General features: G+C 42.5%; 2 protein-coding genes across 2 annotated transcripts; one reads left to right on the top strand and one right to left on the bottom strand.

The window, feature by feature from the left end:
• Positions 1 to 584: 584 nt before the first annotated feature.
• On the top strand, positions 585 to 3403 carry cgasa (cyclic GMP-AMP synthase a). Its single transcript, XM_045700817.1, has 5 exons — positions 585 to 1171; positions 1259 to 1475; positions 1589 to 1849; positions 1989 to 2088; positions 2304 to 3403. Exons 1-5 carry the CDS (start codon positions 731 to 733, stop codon positions 2680 to 2682), a joined length of 1398 nt encoding a protein of 465 aa, XP_045556773.1. The 5' UTR covers positions 585 to 730; the 3' UTR covers positions 2683 to 3403.
• ddx43 (DEAD (Asp-Glu-Ala-Asp) box polypeptide 43) lies at positions 2776 to 26482 on the bottom strand. Its single transcript, XM_045700816.1, has 17 exons — positions 25946 to 26482; positions 25731 to 25786; positions 22135 to 22258; positions 19058 to 19246; positions 18807 to 18888; positions 18424 to 18586; positions 17184 to 17302; positions 16886 to 16996; positions 16510 to 16651; positions 16291 to 16391; positions 16028 to 16115; positions 13836 to 13963; positions 9637 to 9746; positions 3968 to 4106; positions 3733 to 3820; positions 3487 to 3628; positions 2776 to 2990 (listed from the first exon to the last, which is right to left on the bottom strand). Exons 1-16 carry the CDS (start codon positions 26280 to 26282, stop codon positions 3497 to 3499), a joined length of 2109 nt encoding a protein of 702 aa, XP_045556772.1. The 5' UTR covers positions 26283 to 26482; the 3' UTR covers positions 2776 to 2990; positions 3487 to 3496.
• Positions 26483 to 27567: the final 1085 nt, after the last annotated feature.

Here is a 27567-nt window from a genome sequence, read left to right as displayed (position 1 = left end):
TTTATCACGTGATTTACCTGACAATAGCACATTTCTGTTACATGTATTACACTGGGCTGAACTACACGGCAATGTATTTTCTAACAAGATACTTTCGAGAGGTCTTTAAAAAAAAAAAAAAAAAAAATGTTTTATATAGACGTTCACCATTATGGCTCCCTTTCAAGTATATGAACTAAATCCATATGCAAAGCATGCCGAGTATTATTCTAATGAGCTCCACCCCAAAACAAGGCAAACAATAATCCCCAGTGTGTTTTGCAGTTCATTTTGGTATGTTCACATATACATTTTATTAACAGACACTTATCCAGAGTGACTGCTAGTCAGCGCATTCAACTGAGGTAGATAAACAAGTCATAGCAAGTAAAAATGTTTCTGTAACCATTGAGAATGTTGTTGCTGTTTGGGTCAGCTACTTGCAAATGTATTTCTGTATTGTAAAATACAAAAGATGCATTTTATTAAATACATTTCAAAATGCAAATATTTTGTTCCATTGATCTTTATGGTATTTTAGAAGCTCAATCATTATGTGACAAGCGTAGGCGTTAATGTGCTTTTGTTTATTCTGCCTCACTAGCTTGCGTCACGAGGGCGATGAGCTGATACTGTATATAGAAAGTGGAGTGTTCACAATCACATTTCATCAAACCAAAACAGCGAAGACGATCATTTCTCTGGCATAGTAGACACTAGTGGGTGTCGCATCACGATCATACATACTACAATGAGCGGGAGAAGGAAGCCAAGAAAAAGTCCAGCCGGGCCCGCGCAAAGAGTCCAGCCGGGGCCAGAACCAGGGTGTGAAAAGAGTTTGGTTCGGGACGAGAATGGTTCCATTGGAGGTTGCCATGCAGTGATGGACACAAAGGAACTGCAACAGATTCCTGAGGAAAAGAAACCCAAGAAGCATAAGCAGCCTAAGTGCACCACTGAGGAAACGCCAACTGTGCCACCAGAGACCGGTTCAAGGATTGTTGACTCACATCAGGATAAGATCCTGTTTACAACACTTGATAAATTAAAGATTAAGAGGACAGATAAATCGGATTCATCAAGAATTGTCAATGACGTGGTAAAGTGTATAAGTGACCACATGAAAACGTCTACAACATGCTTCAAAAATGTAGATCTTCTGCGCACTGGAAGTTACTACGAAAATCTAAAGGTGGGTCATTCAATTAAATTGTGTACCACTAACGTGATCCAATACGCTTTCATGCCTTACAGACATCTTATGTTTTGATCAATATAGATTTCTCATCCCGACGAATTTGACGTGATGTTTAATATTCCGGTCGAGCGGGTGGACATTAGGCCATTTGGGGATGATGGCGCTTTTTATAGCGTGGCATTTAAACGGGGAAAACACCCTCTGGATCGCTTTCTAAATGAGGACAACACGGTATCTGCGAGTGGGATGCTTACAGAGTTCAGAAACGAAGTTAAAAGGTCTGTGAAGAAACAGAAAGGTGTGTATGACTGCAGAGCGCGCGCTTCCCAAATGCATCAACGATTGATTGCTTTGTATAAGTAGAAAAATGCTGTAACGAAAAACAATGATTTGCATTTCACTTCTTTCAAGACGTGTCGTTGGAGACGAAGAAGAAGGGTTGCCCGGCGGTGACCTTAAAGATAAACGGGACGGGAACTGACCCCATCTCACTGGACATTGTTCTGGGACTACAGGTCAAATCGAGCTGGCCCACTTTCGCCCAGGAAGGTTTCAAAATAGACAAGTGGCTTGGGACCAAAGTGAAGAAAGAACTAAAGTCACAGTCATACTACCTCGTTCCGAAGTATGAGGGAAAGGGCACGGTGGAACTGGAAGGGGTCTGCACTAGAGGTAACCATTAGGTCAACAAGATTTACACATAAAACATGCTATCACGTTCATTAATGAGAGTTCGGTTGAAAGGAGAAGTGGCATGTATGGCCTTTTGCCAAGTTTCCTAAATGTTTTTTTCTCTTCGTGTTATGCATAGACTCTTGGCGCATCTCATTCTCGCATGTGGAGAAGAGTATCATGACAAATCATGGCTCCCAGAAGACCTGTTGCGAGGGCGGGGGAATTCGCTGCTGCAGGTAAGCCTACTGTAGAATATATACTGTAGGCATAATGCCCTGGCAAGACCTTGACAAATTGTCAGCTACAGTACAGGGAATCATTAACGACAAGTGTGCTTTCCATGAAGTAGACCTTTAAATTGTATATTTCTTAATTTATTAACCAAACCCATTTCCTTTGATAAATTGTGTATGATCATGTGTGCATGAGGCTGCCCATTTTCTTCCTTCAGGAAGGACTGTCTGAAGCTTCTGAAGCACCTGTTGGGCTTGCTGAAGGCAGAGAACCCTAGTCTGTCCAAATTCTGTTCCTACCATGCAAAGACCACCCTTCTGCACGCATGCTGCTCCAGGACCAAGGACAGTGACTGGGAGGTGACGCAGCTGGGACCATGCTTCCGGCAGCTGCTGAAGGACTTTGAGGGCCACCTGAAAGACGGCAAGCTCCCCAACTTCTTCATCCCCACACACAACCTGCTGGGCTCTGGCCACGCCCGCAAGAGCTGCCAGATCCTGGCCCAGTGCATTGAGGAGCAGCGCAACAAAGGTTTCCCCATCTTCGGGACTACCTCGATCACTGCCCCCTTAGTGACTCATCCAGAGCCCCAATAGAAATAAGTGGAGTACAGCTGTGGTCCCATAATGTTGTCTATTCTAAAAGCAATGGCATAGGCAGGAGGAATTGAAGAGCAGAGGAGATAGGAGTCAGAAGTTGAGATTTTATTCAGATCAGAACATTTTTGAGTCTTCTCAGAGATGATACATGAAGAGCAGTTGGCGCTCACTCAAATTATAAAAAGGTAATTTAAACCATGTCTGTACAACACTATGAATTATTCAATAAAACAAAAATGTGTAACACAAAAAAGGATGAACGCTGGAGATTCCTGAACTGAAGTTGCAAGTTGCTTCTTCCTCTCCTGAAAAATGAATAAACACAGATTTGACAATTGGCAAAGGGATATTGGACTCTAGGGGCAAATATGAGCTGTCAGTGAGGATTTAACTGTTTAACAATAATAGCATTCAGGAAATCTTCCTACTAAGTACGTCAACACCAGCTATATTTGGTGTGACCACACTGTCATATTATCGGACTCAAACTGTCTAACAGAGAGAATGTGTGTGTGTGATGTGAACGCACTGCGTGTTCTGTTTTCCACAGCATTTGTATTTCTGTTCAGCCTTTTCCACCAAAAGCGGGTTCTTTGTTAATAGCCATGCATTGGAATTTAAGACCTGAGGGCAGGGGTTTTCTCAGCTGAATATCAATAAATTGCAACGTGTATGTGCCAAATATCCTACTTTCCAATAAAAGGGAATAAATAGCAAAGATGTCTCATCTGTGAACCCAAAGGACTAGACTATTGTTGACACATCAGCCCTTCTCTTCCCACATATGCTTAACCTGTGTACCTGTAATGGGTTAGAACCTCCAGTTAGACTCTCCTCTGTCTCTTACGCCTCTTCCCCCGCCGCCTCTGGAGCCGTACATCTCCTTCTCTCGCTTGTGCTTCTCGTACCTCTCCGCCATGAGCACCAGCTCATCAGGTACCTCCTACACAGGAATTCAGGTTCAATCCAAATAGGTCTCATTTGTTAGACAATGTGAATACTATCTGTGTGTGTGTTGGGCTGTGTGTGTGAGAGCGAGCAGAGTACCTGTCCAGCCCTCTCCAGGATGGGGATCAGGTCAGCAGCCTTCCTCCAGTCTCCTCTTGTTACCAAGGTGATAGAGGCCCCAGAGCGTCTACCAGTTATGAGAAAAGGAAGGAAAAAAAAGTTAACTGTCAACAATGACACATCAGAAAAAAAATATTTGACAATTAGTGAAGAAACATGCTGATATATCTTGAAACAGCTCAGGTAGAGAAAGGAGACCCACACACTCACTCACCCTGCCCGGCCCGTGCGGCCCACGCGATGCACATACTCTTCAATGTTGCGTGGGAAGTCAAAGTTGAAGACGTGTGTGATGTCTGTCACGTCCAGCCCTCGGGAGGCCAGGTCAGTGGCCACTAGGATACGGACAACACCTATGGCAACACACACACACACACACACACACACACACACACACACACACATAGGCAAAGGTATGTGGACACCCCTTGCAATTAGTGGATTCGGCTATTTCAGCCACACAGGTTGCTAACAGGTGTATAAAATCGAGCACACACCCATGGCAATCTCCATAGACAAACATTGGCTGCAGAATGGCCTGTACTGTAGACCTCTGACTTTCAATGTGGCACCGTCATAGGACGCCACCTTTCCAACAAGTAAATTCGTCAAATTTCTGCCCTGCTAGAGCTGCGACAGACATAAATACTCCTGTTTCATCAGCTGTCCAGGTGGCTGGTCTCAGATGATCCTGCAGGTGAACAAGGTGGAGGACCTGGGCTGGCGTGGCTACATGTGATTTTCAGTTGTGAGGCTGGTTACACGTACTGACAAATTCTAAAACAACGGAGGTGGCTTAGGGTAGAGAAATGGACATTCAATTCTCTGGCAACAGCTGTGGTGGACAGTCCTGCAGTCAGCATGCCAATTGCAATTAATATGATGCACTCTACATGCCTGACTTCTCCAGGAGGACACATTACTTAACCCGCCTCCTGGAGAGCTAATCTCCTACAGGAGCCAACCCTAATCTATCACACCCGATTCTACTAATTAGCTGCTCACCAGAACCTTGATTAGTGAAATCAGGTGCGTTACAACGGGGTTGAAGCGAAAGCCTGCAACCCCAGTAGCTCTCCAGGAGGGTTGGCCACCCCAGCTTTGAATATACAGTTGAAGTCAGAAGTTTACATACACTTTAGGTTGGAGTCATTAAAACTTGTTTTTCAACCACTCCACAAATGACTTGTTAACAAACTATAGTTTTGGCAAGTCGGTTAGAACATCTACTTTGTGCATGACAAGTAATTTTTCCAACAACTGTTTTCAGACAGATTATTTCACTTTAATTCACTATATCACAATTTCAGTGGTTCAGAATTTTATATACACTAAGTTGACTGTGCCTTTAAACAGCTTGGAAAATTCCAGAAAATGATATCATGGCTTTAGAAGTTTGATAGGCTAATTGACATCATTTGAGTCAATTGGAGGTGTACCTGTGAATGTACACTGCTCAAAAAAAGGGAACACTTAAACACAATGTAACTCCAAATCAATCACACTTCTGTGAAAACAAACTGTCCACTTAGGAAGCAACACTGATTGACAATAAATTTCACATGCTGTTGTGCAAATGGAATAGACAACAGGTGGAAATTATAGGCAATTAGCAAGACACCCCCCAATAAAGGAGTGGTTCTGCAGGTGGTGACCACAGACCACTTCAGTTCCTATGCTTCCTGGCTGATGTTTTGGTCACTTTTGAATGCTGGCGGTGCTTTCACTCTAGTGGTAGCATGAGACAGAGTCTACAACCCACACAAGTGGCTCAGGTAGTGCAGCTCATCCAGGATGGCACATCAATGCGAGCTGTGGCAAGAAGGTTTGCTGTGTCTGTCAGCATAGTGTCCAGAGCTTGGAGGCGCTACCAGGAGACAGGCCAGTACATCAGGAGACGTGGAGGAGGCCGTAGGAGGGCAACAACCCAGCAGCAGGACCGCTACCTCCGCCTTTGTGCAAGGAGGAGCAGGAGGAGCACTGCCAGAGCCCTGCAAAATGACCTCCAGCAGGCCACAAATGTGCATGTGTCTGCTCAAACGGTCAGAAACAGACTCCATGAGGGTGGTATGAGGGCCCGACGTCCACAGGTGGGGGTTGTGCTTACAGCCCAACACCGTGCAGGACGTTTGGCATTTGCCAGAGAACACCAAGATTGGCAAATTCGCCACTGGCGCCCTGTGCTCTTCACAGATGAAAGCAGGTTCACACTGAGCACATGTGACAGACGTGACAGAGTCTGGAGACGCCATGGAGAACATTCTGCTGCCTGCAACATCCTCCAGCATGACCGGTTTGGCGGTGGGTCAGTCATGGTGCGGGGTGGCATTTCTTTGGGGGGCCGCACAGCCCTCCATGTGCTCGCCAGAGGTAGCCTGACTGCCATTAGGTACCGAGATGAGATCCTCAGACCCCTTGTGAGACCATATGCTGGTGCGGTTGGCCCTGGGTCCCTCCTAATGCAAGACAATGCTAGACCTCATGTGGCTGGAGTGTGTCAGCAGTTCCTGCAAGAGGAAGGCATTGATGCTATGGACTGGCCCGCCCGTTCCCCAGACCTGAATCCAATTGAGCACATCTGGGACATCATGTCTTGCTCCATCCACCAACGCCACGTTGCACCACAGACTGTCCAGGAGTTGGCGGATGCTTTAGTCCAGGTCTGGGAGGAGATCCCTCAGGAGACCATCCGCCACCTCATCAGGAGCATGCCCAGGCGTTGTAGGGAGGTCATACAGGCACGTGGAGGCCACACACACTACTGAGCCTCATATTGACTTGTTTTAAGGACATTACATCAAAGTTGGATCAGCCTGTAGTGTGGTTTTCCACTTTAATTTTGAGTGAGACTCCAAATCCAGACCTCCATGGGTTGATAAATTGGATTTCCATTGATTATTTTTGTGTGATTTTGTTGTCAGCACATTCAACTATGTAAAGAAAAAAGTATTTAAGATTATTTCATTCATTCAGATCTAGGATGTGTTATTTTAGTGTTCCCTTTGTTTTTTTGAGCAGTGTATTTCAAGGCCTACCTTCAAACTCAGTGCCTCTGCTTGACATCATGGGAAAATCAAAAGAAATCAGCCAAGACCTCAGAAAAAAAATGGTAGACCTCCACAAGTCTGGTTCATCCTTGGGAGCAATTTCCAAACGCCTGACGGAACCATGTTCAACAATAGTACGCAAGTATAAACACCGTCATACCGCTCAGGAAGGAGACGCATTCTGTCTCCTAGAGATGAACGTACTTTGGTGCAGAAGTGCAAATCAATCCCAAAACAACTGCAAAGGATCCTGTGAAGATGCTGGAGGAACAGGTACAAAAGTATCGATATCCACAGTAAAACAAGTCCTATATCGACATAACCTGAAAGGCCGCTCAGCAAGGAATTAGCCACTGCTCCAAAACCGCCATAAAAAAGCCAGACTACGGTTTGCAACTGCACATGGGGACAAAGATCATACTTTTTGGAGAAATGTCCTCTGGCCTGATGAAACAAAAATAGAACTGTTTGGCCATATTGACCATTGTTATGTTTGGAGGAAAAAGGGGGAGGCTTGCAAGCCGAAGAACACCATCCCAACAGTGAAGCATGGGGGTGGCAGCATCATGTTGTGGGGGTGCTTTGCTGCAGGAGGGACTGGTGCACTTCACAAAATAGATGGCATCGTGGGGGGGGGAAATGAAGTGGAAATATTGAAGCAACATCTCAAGACATCAGTCAGGAAGTTAACCTGTTGGGGCTAGGGGGCAGTATTTTCACGGCTGGATAAAAAAACGTACCCGATTTAATCTGGTTACTAATCCTACCCAGTAACTAGAATATGCATATACTTATTATATATGGATAGAAAACACCCTAAAGTTTCTAAAACTGTTTGAATGGTGTCTGAGTATAACAGAACTCATTTGGCAGGCAAAACCCTGAGACATTTTCTGACAGGAAGTGGATACCTGATGTGTTGAATTACCTTTAAGCCTATGCCATTGAAACACACAGGGGCTGATTAATGTTTTGGCACTTCCTATTGCTTCCACTAGATGTCACCAGCCTTTACAAAGTGTTTTGAGTCTTCTACTATGAGATCTGACCGAACAAGAGCCTTGGAACGGTGATGGCCGATTAGACTCTGGCGCGCGAGGTCATGTTGGGTACCCTCGTTCCAATACGTTTTAAAAGAGAATGCATTCGTCCACCTTGAATATTATTCATGTTCTGGTTAAAAAAGGCACTAATGATTTATGCTATACAACGTTTGACATGTTTGAACGAACGTAAATATATTTTTTCCCCTCGTTCATGAAGTGAAGTCCGGCGGGCTTAGATCATGTGCTAACAACACGGAGCTTTTTGGACATAAATGATGAGCTTTTTTGAACAAAACTACATTCGTTATGGACCTGTGATTCCTGGAAGTGACATCTGATGAAGAGAATCAAAGGTAATGGATTATTTACATAGTATTTTCGATTTTAGATCTCTCCAACATGGCCGTTTGTCTGTATCGCAAAGCGTATTTTTCTGGGCGCAGTGCTCAGATTATTGCAAAGTGTGATTTCCCAGTAAGGTTATTTTTAAATCTGGCAAGTCGATTGCGTTCAAGAGATGTAAATCTATAATTCTTTAAATGACAATATAATATTTTACCAATGTTTTCTAATTTTAATTATTTAATTTGTGGTGCTGACTTGACTGCCGGTTATTGAAGGGAAACGATTTCCTGAACATCAACGCCATAGTAAAACGCTGTTTTTGGATATAAATATGAACTTGATAGAACAAAAAAATGCATGCATTGTCTAACATAATGTCCTAGGAGTGTCATCTGATGGAGATTGTCAAAGGTTAGTGCATCATTTTAGCTGGTTTTATGGTTTTGGTGACGCCTGTCTTTGAATTGACAAAACATTACACACAGCTATTGTCAATGTACTCTCCTAACATAATCTAACTTTATGCTTTCGCCGTAAAACCTTTTTGAAATCGGACAACGTGGTTAGATTAAGGAGATGTTTATCTTTCAAAGGGTGTAAGATAGTTGTATGTTTGAAAAATTTGAATTTTGACATTTATTTGGTTTCAAATTTGCGCTCTTGAAATGCACCTGCTGTTGATAGGGTGCACCACGGGTGGCACGCTAGCGTCCCACATAGCCCCAAGAAGTTAAAGCTTGGTTGCAAATGGTTCTTCCATATGGACAATGACCCCAAGCATACTTCCAAAGTTGTGGCAAAATGGCTTAAGGACAACAAAGTCAAGGTATTGGAGTGGCCATCCCAAAGCCCTGACCTCAATCCCATAGAAAATTTGTGGGCAGAACTGAAAAAGTGTGTGTGAGCAAGGAGACCTACAAACCTGACTCAGTTACACCAGCTCTGTCAGGAGGAATGGGCCAAAATTAAACCAACTTATTGTGGAAGGCTACCCAAAACGTTTGACCCAACTTTAAATTATTTAAGGCAATGCTACCAAATATTAACTGGGTGTATATAAACTTCTGACCCACTGGGAATGTGAAGAAATAAAAGCTGAAATAAATACTTCATTCTACTATCATTTTGACATCTCACATTCTTAAAATAAAGTGGTGATCCTAACTGACCTAAGAGGGAATTTTTACTCAAATTAAATGTCAGGAATTGTGAAAAACTGCGTTTAAATGCATTTGGCTAAGGTGTATGTAAACTTCCGACTTCAACTGTATATGCCATTGTTCTATCCAGTGACTTACAGTCATGCGTGTATACATTTTTTTACATATCGGTGGTCCTGGTAATCGAACTCACTATCCTGGCGTTGCAAGAGCCACGCTCCATCAACCGAGCTCCAGATGACCACTGACCTCAGATCAGTGGTTAGGGATTACTTATCAACCTACTTTCTTTGAAGTCCTTGAGCGCCTCTTCACGGTCACACTGTTCCCGGTCCCCATGAAGACTCTGTACTGCCAGGCCCCGCAGACACATGTCACTGGACAGATCGTCACACCTTTTGGTAAGAAATCAGAAACCTTATAGTATTTGGCGATAGATTAACCCTTGTGTAGTCTTAACATTCTGTATACTCCCCTTGTCCTAAGGGTTACATTTTTTTTTACCCGCCTTCACTAAACCCCTAAAATAAAGCAACTTAATTGAATTATAAACCCCAAATCTATTTTGCATTTAGAAACAACCGGTCATTCATCAAACTTTGTGAATATCTGGGTTTTCCCTCTTCACAACGCAGAAAGACTGCATTTAATCAGAGGACGTCACTCGTTTTTATTACAACACACCCGTCATAATTGTTTTCTTTACTAAAGTAGAGGTTTATTATTATTATTATTATTGCTAAAGATACGGCAACATTTTTTGCAAGAGATAGTACTTATATAGCCTAAGAAAGTAGCAGAAATGTGCAGAAAGTAGCTTCCAGATGGATAATATTTACACAAGAAGGAACCTAATATCACACAGTCAAACTCTGTCATTTAGTAAATAAGAATGTGTTCTCAGTCAACTTACCTGGTAAAATACTGGTAAAATAAAAAATAAAAAAATAATTGAAGGGAAACAATGTCTTCAACTTCTCTGGCAGTGTAGAATGAGGAACTCTGTAGAATGAGGAACTCAAATACAAAATACTAGTCTTCTCCCATTTTTTGAACCATTGCCCCCACTCACAAGGTGTATAAACAACAAGAATAAAGTAAGATGTGAAGAACATAAATCAAATCAACTCTAATTAGCACATGGACAGTATGCAAGTGTGTGTGTGCGTGGTATTTTATCAGGATCCCTATTAGCTGTTGCAAAAGCAGCAGCTACTCTTCCTGGGGTCCACACAAAACATAATACAGAATGACATAATACAGATCATTAGACAAGAACAGCTCAAGGACATTACATACATTTTTTAAAAAGGCACACGTAGCCTACATATATCAATGCATACACACAAACTATCTAGGTCAAATAAGGGAGAGGCGTTGTGCCGCGAGGTGTTTCTTAATCTGCTTTTTGAAACCAGGTTTGCTGTTTATTTGAGCAATATGAGATGGAAGTTCCATGCAATAAGGGCTCTATATAATACTGTACGTTTTCTTGATATTGTTCTGGATTTGGGGACTATGAAAAGACCCCTTGTGGCATGTCAGTTTTCTAACTATGCCAACCATGGTGCATGGACTTTGCAGATGTATTTCTCACATGTGCAGCACATAGCATTTGTTTTACAGTCCTTCTTCGGGGGGGGCAGAATTGGCATCTCCTCCTCTTGCCTGCCCCAAGCTGCAGCCTCAGGCTGATCAGGACAAGATTCAGCCCCCTGAACAGCTTTCACAAGCGCTGCAGAGGCTGCTGTGCGGGGGAGGCACTCCCTTCTTTGAATGTGTGGGGTTACAAGTGCCTTTCCCAGCTGCTCCAGGAACACCCTCTTGTTCCCACTTATCAGGTATCCAGGTAGGGTTGATCTTGTTCATATCACAAAGGCATTGTATGAAGGACACATCAATGATGTTATGAAAGATGACCAAGGGCCAGCAGGCAGCCATCCTCCTGCAACTAAGTTCCAATCACCTTGTCCAGGTTGTCCACGTCTCCTTTGTTGTGGTTGTAGTCCAGGATGATGGCTGGCTTCCTGTCCTCACGATCACTGATCTCAGCCGTTTAGTGCCGTGTGCTCAGGAGGACCACATTCTTGTTCCTCTTTGGGAGGTAAGAAACTAGAGAGGTGGTCAACATTGCTCATCACATCAGACCTATGATAAAATGGAAACTGGGGCATGATAACATGGCTGCGAGGCTAAATAAATTATTCTTTACCTGGCGGGAGAGATTGGGAGACTGCAGTACCAGGGAGAGAAGATCAGCATCTACCCTATTTGGAGCATTTCTCAAATTCTTCTCTGCAGATCCTCAAGCTCAGGTTGGATGGGGAGCGTTGCAGCACAGCTATTTTCAGGTGTCTCTAGAGATGTTCAAAATCAGGTTCAAGTTCGGGCTCTGGCTGGGCCACTCAAGGACATTGAGACTTGTCCCAAAAAACATCCTCACAGCACCATGCTTCACCGTATGGATGGTGCCAGGTTTCCTCCAGACGTGACATTTGGCATTCAGGCCAAAGATCAATCTTGGTTTCATCAGACCAGAGAATCTTGTTTCTCACGGTCTGAGAGTCCTTTAGGTGTCTTTTGGCAAATTCCAAGCGGGATGTCATGTGCCATTTACTGAGGAGTGGCTTCCATCTGGCCACTACCATAAAAGGCCTGATTGGTGGAGTGCTGCAGGAATGGTTGTCCTTCTGGAAGGTTCTCCCATATCCACAGAGGAACACTGGCGCTCTGTCAGAGTGACCAACGGGTTCTTGGTCACTGCCCTGACCAAGGCCCTTCTACCCACGATTTCCTTTTTTTTTTTTTTTTTACGTTTTTTGTAATACATTTAGAATAAGGTTGTAACAAAATGTGGAAAAGTGAAGGGGTCTGAATACTTTGCAAATGCACTGTAGGGTATAGAGATGAGGTAGTCATTCAAAAATCATGTTAAACACAATTGCACACAGTGAGTACAGTACATGCAAGTACTCCTGAACTTTAGGCTTACCATAATATTTTGTAAAAAATGTCAAAAAGCATAATTCCACTGACTGTGTGTAGGTCAGTGACAAAAAAATCTCAATTTTAATTGTCTAAATCAAACCAGTGTGGGCTGCTGCATACACAGTGGAGTCATACAGGTTCTCTCGTTTGGGGAAAAAAAGCATCCTTAGTCTTCTCCTCCGAGACCCGGTAACCAGTAAGGCGTCGAGAAGTGTGTCATTTCATTAGTAGGCAAACAGAAGTGTCCTCCCCGCCTATAGCCACCTTTCATTGAGGATACTCACGTGTATCCTACCGTAGATGAGTTTAGAAATATGCCCCAAGTCAGTTTTGTTTCGTCACATTTAAAAGCAATATTCTACTTATTGTTTCAACTATAAAATGTCTTGCATAACTAACTGAAATTGTTTTGATCATTTTACACCATTTATTTTGGGACCCAGCCCTGTCAACACCATTCTTTTGGGACCCAGCCCTGTGAATGCCATTTGCCTAATGACATGCGAGTTGAGAAGGACCGTCTCATTTCAAGCAAGAGGAAGCGAGAGAGGACGGAGGAGACGCCATATAATGCAAGCAGTAAAATGACATTTAAAAAAACAGATTTAAATAAAACATCTTATGGAACAGCGGGGACTGTGAAGCAACACAAACATTGGCACAGACACATGCATACACACACGATAACATACGCACTACACACACACAGATTTAGTACTGTAGATATGTGGTAGTGGTGGAGTAGGGGCCTGAGGGGACAGTGTTTTGTGAAATCTGTGAATGTATTGTAATGTTTTAAAATTGTATAAACTGCATTCATTTTGCTGGACCCCGGAAGAGTATGGGGATCCATAATAAATACAAATATAACGAGTGCCAGAATCAGATACAATAACTGCTAAAATTATGACTTGGCAATCTCTCTCCAGTTTTGGTCATTTATTTTCCTCAGTTCACCCATCATGTTGTTTCCCTGACTTGGACATCTGCGATGGGTAGAACGCTTACCTCTTTTCGCCCTTGTGAAAATTCCACTTAACCTATCAGAAGCAAGGTGGAGCTACTACAATATCCATTACACCAAGGCTATTCAACTATATTCTAAGGGGGACATATGTTTTAAAAGTTAACTGCAGGGGTGCCAGACATTTGACATGCGATTATTCTTCTAAAGAACTGTATGACAAATAACACATCATATAAAGCACTTAAAATGTTGATAAAAGTAATTAGGGAATTTTAAAATCCTCTGAAAACAAAGTGTTGACTTTGATTTTTGCCAGGGATTTCTTTCCTGTTTTAATTTTTAATTTTGTAATTTTTTTTACACTTATCCAATCTTATACCCAATTAATTCTGTCAAATATACATGAAGTGCCTCTAGAATCAGACTAGGGATTATCTCTACTTTTCTCAATGTCTCGCTGACCATCAATGTCTTGCTGACATTGGACATATAACAAGGAGAGAACAGAGGGGTGCAGGGCAACACTCACATTATCTTCTTGCCTACGAAGATGAGCACTTTGTCCTCAGGCTCCATGTTGTGGACGAAGTTAAAGAGATAGGCCTTCTTCTCCTCGTCTTGACAAAAGAGAACAGTCTGCTGCACTGTGTTCACAGCCTGAGAGAGTAGAGAGAAACCTACAGATTATTAGGTTGGGGAGGGACAACATGAGTGCTGTTAATATTTTTTAGTTAACTAGGCAAGTCAGTTAAGAACAAATTCTTATTTACAATGACGGCCTACCAAAAGGCCTCCTGCGGGGACGGGGGCCTGGGATTAAAAAAATAAAAACAATATAAATATAGGACAAAACACACATCACAAGAGAGATACAACACTACATAAAGAGAGACCTAAGACAACACAGCATGGTAGCGACACAACATGACAACATGGTAGCAACACAAAAACATGGTACAAACATTGGGCAAAGTCAACAGCACAAAGGTCAAGAAGGTAGAGACAACAATACATCATACAAAGCAGCCACAACTGTCAGTAAGTGTCCATGATTGAGTCTGAATGAAGCGATTGAGATAAAGCTGTCCAATTTGAGTGTTTGTTGCAGCTCGTTCCAGTTGTTAGCTGCAGGGAACTGAAAAGAGGAGCGACCCAGGGATGTGTGCTTTGAGGACCTTTAACAGAATGTGACTGTCAGAACGGGTGTTGTATGTGGAGGATGAGGGCTGCAGTAGATCTCAGCTAGGGGGGAGTGAGGCCTAAGAGGGCTTTATAAATAAGCATCAACCAGTGGGTCTTGCGATGGGTATACAGAGATGAGCAGTTTACAGAGGAGTATAGAGTACAGTGATGTGTCCTATAAGGAGCATTGGTGGCAAATCTGATGGCCGAATGGTAAAGAACATCTAGCCGCTCGAGAGCACCCTTACCTGCCGATCTATAAATTGTCTCCGTAATCTAGCATGGTCATCTGAAATCAGGGATAGTTTGGCAGCTTGGGTGAAAGAGGAGCGATTACGATAGACGAAACCAAGTCTAGATTTAACTTTAGCCTGCAGCTTTGATATGTGCTGAGAGAAGGACAGTGCACCGTCTAGCCATACTCCCATGTACTTGTATGCAGTGACTACCTCAAGCTCTAAACCCTCAGAAGTAGTAATAACACAGATGAGGGGCATTCTTCTTACCAAACCACATGACCTTTGATTTGGAGGTGTTCAGAACAAGGTTAAGGGTAGAGAAAGCTTGGACACTAAGAAAGCTTTGTTGTAGGGCATTTAACACAAAATCTGGGGAGGGGCCAGCTGAGTATAAGACTATCTGCATATAAATGGATGAGAGCTTCCTACTGCCTGAGCTATGTTGTTGATGTAAATTGAGAAGAGCGTGGGGCCTAGGATTGAGCCTTGGGGTACTCCCTTGGTGACAGGCAGTGGCTGGGACAGCAGATTTTCTGACTTTATACACTGCACTCTGAGGTAGTTAGCAAACCAGGCCAAAGACCCAGAGACACCAATACTCCTTAGAATGGAATGGTCTACCGTATCAAAGGCTTTGGCCAAGTCAATAAAAATAGCAGCACAATATTGCTTAGAATCAAGTGCAAGATGACATCCTTGAGGACATTTAATGTTGCAGTGACACATCCATAACCTGAGCGGAAACCAGATTGCATACCAGAGAGAATACTATAGACATCAAGAAAGCCAGTCAATTGATTATTGACAAGTTTTTCCAACACTTTTGATAAACAGGGCAAAATAGAAATAGGATCAGCTTTATCTCCTCCTTTAAATAAAGGATGAACTGTGGCTGCCTTCCAAGCAATAGGAACCTCCCCAGAAAGGACAGGTTAAAAAGGTTGGAGATAGGCTTTACGATGACAGGGGCAGCAACCTTAAAGAAGATAGAGTCTAAACCATCTGACCCAGATGGCTTTTTTGGGTCAAGTTTAAGGAGCTCCTTTAGCACCTCGGACTAAGCTAGGGCCTGCAATCAATCCAATTGTGGGTTATAGGCATTGCGGCTTTAAAAATGTTCCCGCGTTCACAGAGATCCCATTCACGGTAAACGCAGCATGTCGGCTTAAATCGGAAATTGCCTTTAAAAGCCACAATACATATAACTCTTAATCAGATTGAATCCCAGCCTAGGTCTTAACACATCCCATTCATTTCTTATTTATTTGGAATGAGCAGCAGAAGCATTAGCTCCACTCACAGCCAGGTCCAGAGTTCCCACATACACCATCATGGGGTTCTTCAGGTACGTCTTGGCCAATCGCCTCACTCCCGTGGGCCAGGTGGCACTGAATCAGCCAATCGGAGAAGAGACGACATCAAGATGGGCAAAGATCAACAAAAGAATGGTAGGCATTTTAACTCTTACAAAACAGATGAGCTCTATACACTGTGGAACTGAATGTTGACAGAGTTGTAGTCTGTCTGAAGTAACGGGGTGTTCGCATCTTAGGGTCCTTTTACCTGGTCATCATAGTCTGTCTGTCCGGACGGACGTCCAGAAGAATCTTCATGATTTGAGGCTCAAAGCCCATGTCAAGCATCCTGTCTGCCTCATCCAGCACCTAACACAGAAACCCCGTTACACACATGCTCACACGCTACCAGCAGTATACAAAGCCACGCACAAATACAGTCGCGCGCATACACATTCTCACCACTGCCCCCCACACATACACACACCAGGTAGGTGATGGAATGCAGGTTGATCAGCTCGTTCATCTGCAGGTCGTTAAGCCGGCCAGGCGTAGCGATCACAATGTCTACTCCAGCTGAGATCGCTTTAATCTGGGCCCTGCGGTCTCCACCTCCGTAGACACACACACTACACAGAGACAACACAGAGGGGGAAGCTCCACATGCAGACATCTCCCCTGTAGGTCATAGTATAGATGCGATCTCTTGAAGCCCTTGTGGTTTCATAAGTAGCGTTAGTAATATAGGTATGGTACCTCAATAAGTTAGTGTGTATTATGGTGTTAGTACAGTAGAATAGATGAGGCGCTTGTTGAAGCCTTGGTATGATAATTCTATACAGTGTTAGGAGCACGTATGGTACCATTTGAAGCCCTTGTAGCTGTACTTGTTGCACTCTGACTCAATCTGCAGAGCCAGCTCTCTAGTGGGAGTCAGAACAAGCATACCAGGGCCGTCCTGCTTATCACGTTTTCTGTGGGTGGGTAAACCATGCAGGCACAAATGTAAAAAATGCCACACACCCACAAAATGTAAAGAATGCCTATCCCATTATTTCTGAACTACACATGACCATTAGGGGTAGGGGTCAATCTTGGAATGAGCAATTGTGTGAAAGACACATGGCTGGAAGAAATACCAGTATGGTGGTAAAAACGTACACAGGCTGGCCATCCATGTGAATGAAGCCAGGTAGGAGGTAGGCCAGTGTCTTCCCTGTGCCTGTCTGGGCGATCGCAATCAGGTCATCTCCTTTCAGCGACATGGGCCAGGCTTGAGACTGGGACAGGGGGACAACTGTCATCAGCATGGGAATGACACTGACAACATGGGAGTTATAGTGCAACTGTGTATGGTACTAAGTATCAAATGTGGCATCACAGTAGTGGGTTTTCTGTTAGCGAAAACTAAATATTTTCTCACAATAAAGACCTTGTGACTAACAGAGGCGTAACAGAAACTGGGTGCATGCACGCAGAAGGTTTCTGCATACTGAAAATAACTACAGACAACAGTAAGCTATGAGTCATCAAATTGCAAGCATAGACCTCTGAAAAAATGTTGTTCAGTGAGCTTCAAAAGGGCTTTTCCCAATAACATCTTTCACATTTAAAGTTTCAATGTCAAGTGAACAAGTATAACGAAATGCCTTTTTTTGCCAGCGCCAAAATGTCTACTGAATTATGTACACATTCACTCTTTCCCACAAATGTAAACACATTGGATTGGTGGAGGCATGGGATAGAGTTTCCAACATATTTCTAATACCAGCCATTTCCTTTTAATTCAATCAGTGAAGGAAAGTGAACAAGTAAACACTTTTGGAGGAAGTAGAGAATTGGGAAGTATTATTTTCTAAATCTCTTCATCCGTAGTGCTTTTCATTTGTATATTTTGCAGGAAATCATCAACTGTAATGTACCCATTAAGTTATTGTAAATCATCAACTGTAATGTACCCATTAAGTTATTGTAAATCATCAACTGTAATGTATCCAACATTTTGTTGGGGGTAAATATGTCATATCTCCTAGATATAGGACAGGCACTTCAAAACCTTATTAACTGACTGTCTTTTTGACATTTATGAATGTGTTATTCAATGCGTTTCTATGGGCTATAGTAGTAAAGGTCAAATTCAATATTTTGATAACTAAAGGGGTACTACAATATAATGGCGAAATGATGCATGGTATTAACATCTTAAATCAATATGTTAGATTAGTTGAACCGCTCCCATCATGCTCCAACTTGAAGGGCATGGAGTGAGTGCACTATATTGGTCAGTTCAATTTGGAGTGTATTGGTCAGTGAAAGTCACTCAAGTCTTTGCTCAGAGACGGTCAAAAGTTGTATACAAACAGTAATGTTTTGGAAGGGAGGTTGGACTCTGAATAAGGACCTGGATAGGAGTTGGCTTGGCGAAGCCGACTCTGACAATATTCTCCATGATCCCAGGATAGTGCAGGAAGGCTTCGTCGAACGTGACCACAGGGTTGGGAAAGGGACGCTTCTCCCCTTCTCCCTCCTTCAGGTCATCCACAAAGATATCGTTATTCGCTTTCCTACGGGAAGAGAGGGTGGAATTAGTCAGGAATATAGGTATTTTGCTTTCATGTAGGTTGGTACAAAACCAAAGTCTACTGAGAAGAGTTGAGTTGATAACATTTCACTGAGCAGAAAAAATAAAAATTTAACTCAGAAAGTGGATAGATAAACAGCATCCTCTGCTGGACAAGAACTACACCCCATTGAGACAAAATTAAGCCCTCGTCCCCAACTTACCTCCATGCCTTTACTTCCTCTTCACACCGACTGGCTACAATCTCTGACTCAAAGTAGAAATCCTTCTTCAGAGGTGGGAGATCTGCAGGGACCCCAAATCAAAACGTTCTATTCAGCCACTAAGAACTCCATCAATCAGAATACTGTCATGTATTGTTCCTACACATGAGAATCAAGTGTAGGAACAGCTGTCAATCAGCAGTGACGCAGTACCGGTGTGTGTTGTGCACGCGCGCATCTCCCCCACTCACCCTGCCACTTCATCTCCTCGTATTTGTGCCGGTTCGCCCTCATGGAGACCCAGTCGATGGCCTGTGGAGGATTGTCCTCCACAGACGCCTGCAGGGCTGCAGCTGACCAGATGGAGCCGCTCCGGCCTCCGCCACCAGCACCCCTAAATCTTCCACCTCTAACCCCAAATCCTCCATCACACCCATGTTCTGAGAGAGAATGCAATACACAAAGACAAACTCAGTCTGATGAACTAGTAGTCTCGTTCACCAGATGAATCCACCGGACAATACAGGAGGCCCGTTATAGCAGGGAAAGCCTTCATGGAAAGCAGACAATGAAAAGCTTCAGAGAACTCTATACTGTAAGAACACTGACTTGATAGAGCAAAAGATGTGATGTTAGTGAAATTAAAAAACGTGACAGGGCAATTCCACCACTTTTTAACCTCATTTTCATTATCTTCAGCACAATAACATTTCCACATTTTGTAATATAAAATATTAAGTTAAAAAAGTTCTACCCGATGACATCAAAAGTTAAAACATTTTGAAAAACAGTGATTTTCAAACACTATGAAATTCACTGTAACGTAGGGAACAAGGACATGCCCTCCCTCTGGCTAGAAAAATCGCTGCAGGTTTTGAAGATCACCGTTTTGTTACTTTTAATCCTACCATGTGTTTATTTTTTAGGACCTTTATCTTTTTACATTTTAGTCATTTAGCAGACGCTCTTATCCAGAGCGACTTACAGTTAGTGCATCTTAAGATCGCTAGGTGAGACAACCACATGACATTTCTCCTCAATAAAGAAGTTCATCAGCAAAGAGTGCTAGTAGGGGGTAAAAAGTCAAGTGCTAGTGTTCGGTCACAAAAGGCATTACATAAAATAAAAAAAATAGTACCAGTCAAATTTGGACACCTACTCATTCAAGGTTTTTTCTTTATTTGTACCATTTGTTACATTGTAGAATAATAGTGAAGAAATCAAACCTATGAAATAACACATATGGAATCATGTAGTAACCAAAACAAGTGTTATCCAAATCAAAATATATTTTATATTTGAGGTTCTTACATTTACATTTAAGTCATTTAGCAGACGCTCTTATCCAGAGCGACTTACAAAATGGTGCATTCACCTTATGATATCCAGTGGAACAACCACTTTACAATAGTGCATCTAAATCTTTTAAGGGGGGGTTAGAAGGATTACTTTATCCTATCCGAGTGTTCAAGAAAGTGACATCTCAAAACCAACTGTTCAGTGGAGACGGCGTGAATCAGCCCTTCATGGTCGAATTGCTGCAAAGAAGTCACTACTAAAGGACACCAATAATAATAATAAGAGACTTGTTTGGGCCAAGAAACACGAGCAATGGACATTAGACCGGTGGAAACCTGTCCTTTGGTCTGATGAGTCCAAATTTGAGATTTTTGGTTCCAACCGTCGTGTCTTTGTGAGACGCAGAGTAGGTGAACGGATGATCTCCGCATGTGTGGTTCCCACCGTGAAGCATGGAGGTGGTGGTGTGATGGTGCTTTGCTGAGGACTGGTTTATTTAGAATTCAAGGCACACTTAACCAGCATGGCTACCACAGCATTCTGCAGCGATACACCATCCCATCTGGTTTGCGCTTAGTGGGACCATCATTTGTTTTTCAACAGGACAATGACCCAACACACCTCCAGGTTGTGTAAGGGTTATTTGACCAAGGAGTGATGCGAGTGCTGCATCAGATGACATGGCCTCCACGATCACCCAACCTCAAGCCAATTGAGATGGTTTGGGATGAGTTGGACCGCAGAGTGAAGGAAAAGCAGCCAACAAGTGTTCAGCATATGTGGGAACTCCTTCAAGACTGTTGGGAAAGCATTCCAAGTGAAACTGGTTAAGAGAATGCCGAGAGTGCAAACCTGTCATCAAGGCAAAGCGTGGCTACTTTGAAGAATATAAAATATATTTCGATTTTTTTTTAAACACTTCTTTGGTTACTACATGATTCCATGTGTTATTTTGTAGTTTTGATGTCTTCCTTTACTATCATTCTACAATGTCAAAAATAGTAAAAATAAAAACCCTTGAATGAGTAGATAGACAAACATTTGACTCGTACTCGGTGTATATATACACACACATACACACATTATTTATATATATTAATAATATATGTCTTTATTTTTAACACACTGTTTTCAAATATGTAAGACACTGGTTTGGTGCTGGAGATAATGAATGAGGTCGAATGAAAAGTTGAAAAGTGGCCTTTAAGACAAGATCAAAGTAAATGCAAAAAGCTATATAGTTGAAGAGGTCCTTCAAGAACACACTCACCGGCCAGTTAATTAGGTACACCAAACCCATTCACAAAAATGGATTGCTCCTACAGACAGTGAGTTACGTGGCTGGCCATATAAAGCAGGCAGACAGGCATCCAGTTACTGTTTGATTGAACATTAGAAGGGGCAAAACAAGTGACCTAAGCGACTGAGCGTGGTATGATCGTAGGTAACAGGCTCACCGGATCCAGTATCTCAAACTAACGTCCTTCTGGCCTTTTCACACACATACGACAGTGTCTAGGGTTTACCGAGAATGGTGCGACTAACAAAAAACATCTAGTAAGTGACATTCCTGTGGGCGAAAACAGCTTGTTGATGAGAGGTCGAAGGTGAATGGAAAGAATAGTGCAAGCCAACAGGCAGGCCAGTCAAATAACAGCGCAGTATAACAATGGTGTGCAGAATGGCATCTCGGAAGGCACAACTCGTTGATCCTTGTCACAGATGGGCTATTGCAGCAAACGACCACACTGGGTTCCCACTCTCATAACTAAGAACAAGAAGAAGCGGCTCCAATGGGCACGCAATCACCAACACTGGACAATTGAGGAGTGGAAAAACATCGCCTGGAACATGAGAGTTAAGTTTACTTGAGTGGCATGAGCAGTTCCCAGACAACAATCCAATATAGCATCTTTGGGATTAGATGGAACCGGCTGTTAGCAACATGAAAGTACTGCCGTCCAATCTGCAGTTTACAGTACCACACTCAGTGCTCTCTCCCTTTCCTATTGGTTTAAGGGAGTTTTACCTCTGCGGAATCCCCCAGGGCCATTGTCTCCGGCTACCAACTCCTCGATCATCTCTCGGGCCTTCTGCTGAACCTTGCTGCTCCCGAAGATTTGCACCTCACCCTCATAGTCCCCCTTGCTGATCTACAACACAAACACATGCAGGGAGGTTAACTCTACAGGGGGAGGGCTTTTGATTCGGTGCAGTGTAGAAAATGTGTCTTTGAACTGTCTTCAAAGTGGTTTCCGCAGTTCGCAAAATTAGCACGACACGAGCTGAATTAAATGTAGAAGGGTTTGAAAATAAACAGCTTGGTTTAAGCTCAGTGCTCCATTGACATTTCACAGAGATTCAACTAGTTCTCTCAAAAACAAGCGTAAAACAGGACATTTCAAATCAAATTTATATAAAAAGCATACACTAAAAAAGGAAATGTCATGTCTGAAAATCGATATCAATCTTACCTCGATTGTTTTATGTCCTGCGGATTCGTGAAGAAAGATGAGTTCAACAGGTTAGTGAGCCTGTCAGGTAGCCAGTAGCCTTAATTATGGCACAGAATTCAGCCTAGCTGACACAATATAATTTTCCTGATTTTTATCACTTTTCTGGCCTCCATTGAGTTCAATGTTGCAGACTGGAGCTCTGGGGTCATAAAATGAAGTTATATATTTTTTCAGAACCTAAAAAATAGCCGCATTTAAAAATGACATTGTTAAAAACGTCATTATGTGTCGTCAGAGCTCCAGTCCGCCCACAATAGTGGCCGCTCAACTCCATCGTAAATCATGGAGTTGAGATTAGTTGTCTAGCTTAATGGTAGCCCATACTCTTAGAGCTAGCTAATTATACTATGCAAGCATTTAGCTGCCGAAACTCAATTTGAAATGCAAATGCACAAAATATAAATCAATATAATTTTTACAATTCCTTTTCCTAAACAGATTGTCACAAAATCATTTTCATGACTGGTATGCATAATGTCTGCCAATTTTAAAAATAACAAAGTATGTTTGATATTTTATTTCCATGGTTCTATCCAGTACAACACTGACACATTTAAAAATCGAAATGCTTAAAATGGCAAATCTTTACAAAAAATGTGCCATTTCATTTCCTTGTGATAGCATGAATTGCGACAAAAATAATTCTCAATTAACACTGCCTTTCCATAATCTGTGGGGTTTAAGACTCAAAATTCAAATGATCAAATTAGATAAATGAATCGCAATGCTTCATTTTGCTATTTCGTTTCATCATTTGCATTATTGTTTGACCTGTGTTGATTGTCAAACACAGTACACGGGGTTTCGGTAAGGAAGAGAAGCTGCCTGTGCCTGCTAGCAAGTCATTTTCGGTAGTAGCTGTATCGATGTGGTGGAGTTTTAGGCTGTCCCGGCAACAACAGCCAGGGAGACCCCACAGAAGAACAGCCAGTGTGCGAGGAATTTGTGGTAGGGAACAATAAAGCTCAGTGGAGGGGACACATAGCTACTTGTAGCTAGCTAATATATGTACACAAAAGTATGTGGACACCCCTTTAAATTAGTGGATTTGGCTATTTCAGCCACGCCTGTTGCTGACGGGTATATTACATTTACATTACATTTAAGTCATTTAGCAGACGCTCTTATCCAGAGCGACTTACAAAATGGTGCATTCACCTTATGATATCCAGTGGAACAACCACTTTACAATAGTGCATCTAAATCTTTTAAGGGGGGGGGGTTAGAAGGATTACTTTATCCTATCCTAGGTATATAAAACCGAACACCGCCATGCAATCTCCATAGACAAACATTGGCATTAGAATGGCCTTACTGCAGAGCTCAGTGACTTCCAACATGGTACTGTCATAGTATTCCAACTTTCCAAAAAGTCAGTGTCAGATTTCTGCCATGCTAGAGCTGCCCCGGTCAACTGTTAAGTGCTGTTATTGTGAAGTTGAAAGACCACACAAGCTCACAGAACAAGACCTCCAAGTGCTGAAGCGCATAAACATCTTCTGTCCTTGGTTGCAACACTCACTACAGAGTTCCAAACTGCCTCTGGAAGCAACGTTAGCACAAGAACTGGTTCGTCGGGAGCTTCATGAAATTGGTTTTCATGGCCGAGCAGCCGCACACAAGCCTAAGATCACCAGAGTGGTATAAAGCTTGCCGCCATTGGACTGTGGAAACGTGTTCTCTGGAGTGATGAATCACACTTGACCATCTGGCAGTCCGACGAACGGATCTGGGATTGGTGGATGCCAGGATAATGCTACCTACCCAAATGCATAGTGCCAACTGTAAAGTTTGGTGGAGGAGGACTAATGATCTGGGGCTGTTTTGACATGCGACGATTCTGTGCTTCTAACTTTGTGGCAACAGTTTGGCGAAAGCCCTTTCCTGTTTCAGCATGACAATGCCCCATGCACAAAGCGAGGTCCATACAGAAATGTTTTGGTGAGATCGGTGGGGAAGACCTTGCCTGGCCTGCACAGGCAAGGACCTTGCCTGGCCTGACAGAGTCGAAAGCCTTGGCCAGGTCGATGAATACAGCTGCACAGTATTGTCTCTTATCGATGGCGGTTATGATATCGTTTAGTACCTTGAGCGGGCTGAGGAGAACCCATGACCAGTTTTGAAACCAGATTGCATAGCAGAGAAGGTACGGTGGGATTCGAAATGGTCGGTTATCGGTTTGGTAATTTGGCTTTCGAAGACCTTAGAAAGGCAGGGTAGGATAGATATAGGTCTGTAGCAGTTTGGGTCTAGAGTGTCTCCCCCTTTGAAGAGGGGGATGACCGAGGCAGCTTTCCAATCTTTAGGGATCTCAGGCGAAACGAAAGAGGTTGAACAGGCTAATAAATAGGAGTTGCAGGGCTGTTGACCGGGGTAGGGGTAGCCAGGTGGAAAGCATGGCCAGCCGTAGAAAAATGCTTATTGAAATTCTCAATTATCATGGATTTATAAGTGGTGACAGTGTTTCCTAGCCTCAGTGCAGTGGGAAGCTGGGAGGAGGTTCTCTTATTCTCTTATTCTCCATGGACTTTACAGTCCATTGCTTTCCTAACTGCCTGTGTACATTGGTTCCTAACTTGCCTGAAAGGTGGCATATTGCGGGGCTATTCGATGCTAATGCAGTAAAAACTTTCATGGGGTTAGGTTTGGTAGCCAGAAAAAGCAAACAACCACATTCTTTCCAAAAGAGCTAGTTAGCATCACTACTTAACATCTCAGACCTAACCACTGAACCCTACAAATTGACTCGGTACCCCCTGTATATAGCCTCGTTATTGTTATGTACATGTAACGTTGTTTTACTTTTAGATTTATAAAGATTCTTTTTTTAAACTTTAGTCTAACGTTATTTATAAAATATTTTCTTAACTCTATTTTACTGCATTGTTGGTTAATGGCTTCTATGTAAGCATTTCACCTGTAAGGGGTCTACACCTGTTGTATTGGGGCATGTGACAAATAACGTTACAATTTGATTTGATCATGTTGGTGTCAGTCACTTTGCCTCAATTATTTTTGTTAGATAACTAGCTAGCTAAAGTTGGCTACATTCTACCTATACATTGCAACTTTCTACTATTGTCTAGCTAGTTACTAGTTGGCTACTTGCCTTGATTCGTGCACCACTGGTTTCTTCAAGTTCACGTATTTTAGCTCCTCCGCGACCTGTTGAATGAAGCGTTACATGAACTACTGCACATGCAAGACTTGCCAAGCTAACTTGACTAACTAGCTAGCTAGCTAATTCACACATTTCGCTAACTAGCTAGCATTTTCATGGCAGCTTTGTTGTGAGGAATGTTTTTGTTGTTGTTGGTGACCTACCTATAACCCTTCCAATTGAGGTATTTTCCACCGTGAAAGTGACGGGCGGAGTTGAAGCCGACCCGTCTGCTCCACGGCCTCTGCGCCCACCTCTACAGGCATAACGATCTCCACTTCTGGAGAACACGCGGTCGTTGCCTCCATAGCTGTCCCTCCAATTTTGACAATGCGATCCGTTGGGATCCCCTCTCCCTCTTGTCGCTCTGAAACCACCTGCATTTTCCACCCCAAAGCACACATTTTCCTTCGCACTCCCTTTCCACGAATACTTCCAATCTGTGGGTGGTGCTGTGATAGCAGGCGTAGGTACATCGTTTTCCTCCTCCCAGTCCGACATTACAAACGAGAATGAACGTTAACTGACTAGCTAATTTGATATCATCTCACTTGATGCCGATTGTGTTCCCTAACATCCGGTTTTGTGACCTTATGTGACCTTTCTATTTTTCACACAATCAGCTATTTGCAGTTCAGTGGGGTGGATGAAAATCCATCAAATCTTTTTAGGAGGATTGTTTTTTGTGTGTTTTTGTCTTCCTCCCTAGGTGAGATTATGCTACGTTCATAAACAAGTGGGAAGGTGATATTTACCACATTCACTGGAAAAAGATCCACTGTAGTGATGGGTCGTTCTCTAAGATCCGGCTCTTGTAGGTAAACGTTGGGAGCCGGCATGCATATCAAATGAGCCGAATCTATTTATACATAAAAAAATTAAAATAAGATATGAATAATCGAAAGATTTAAATGAATAGAATTAACTACTTCAAAGAACGAAACAATAAATAAAATAATATAGGCCTAAATGCTTAAGCGCACACACAAGATCTGCAGATCGTCTGAGCTGGTGGAAGAACAAGGCCTCTGTCTACCCACAGCTTACTAAAGCCATGACAGGGAGACTCTGCATAGTGGCCACATCCGTTCCCTTTGAGAGGGTCTTCTCGAAAACGGGACAAATAATTACTGAGAGAAGAAACCGCATTATCCCCTCAAAAGTGAGGCAGCTTGCATTTCTGAATGCAAATCTTTCATAAAAGCAAAGTATGGTCATCATTGCTGTGTGCTGCTGGTTATAACATGGCAATAAGGAAGAGAGAGAAAAGAGGGACCAGTTTAATGTTTTAAGTGGGATGTTGGAGTTTTGCACATTGTTATTTATTTTTCTTTGATATGGTGCAATACTCTATTATTATGTTGTTCAGATTGTATTCGTTTTGAATTGTTACATTTATATGCACTTTGTTTATATACGTTAAAAAAGTTATACTTCAAATGCACATGGGTAATAGCATCCTTCTTTTTTTTACATTTATTTCAATTTGTGGGATGTTGCAGTTTTGCAAATTGTTATTTATTTTTCTTTGATATGGTGCAATATTATATTATGCTGTTCAGATTGTATTAGTTTTGAATGATTAGATTTATATGCACTTTGTTTATATACATTAAAAAGTTATACTTTAAATGCAAATGTTTAATAGCATTCTTTTTCATAACAAACCAATTCACTTTTAAATACATTGTGGTTAAGGTAGAGTATGATTTCATTTAATAATTTAATTAGAATTGTTTTAACACCAATCATAGTCAAACTATTGCAAACTGTTTGACTTGAAAAA

This window comes from Salmo salar, chromosome ssa18, assembly GCF_905237065.1.
Source record: "Salmo salar chromosome ssa18, Ssal_v3.1, whole genome shotgun sequence".
NCBI lineage: Eukaryota > Metazoa > Chordata > Actinopteri > Salmoniformes > Salmonidae > Salmo > Salmo salar.
This window is presented reverse-complemented; position numbering and strand designations above follow the sequence as displayed.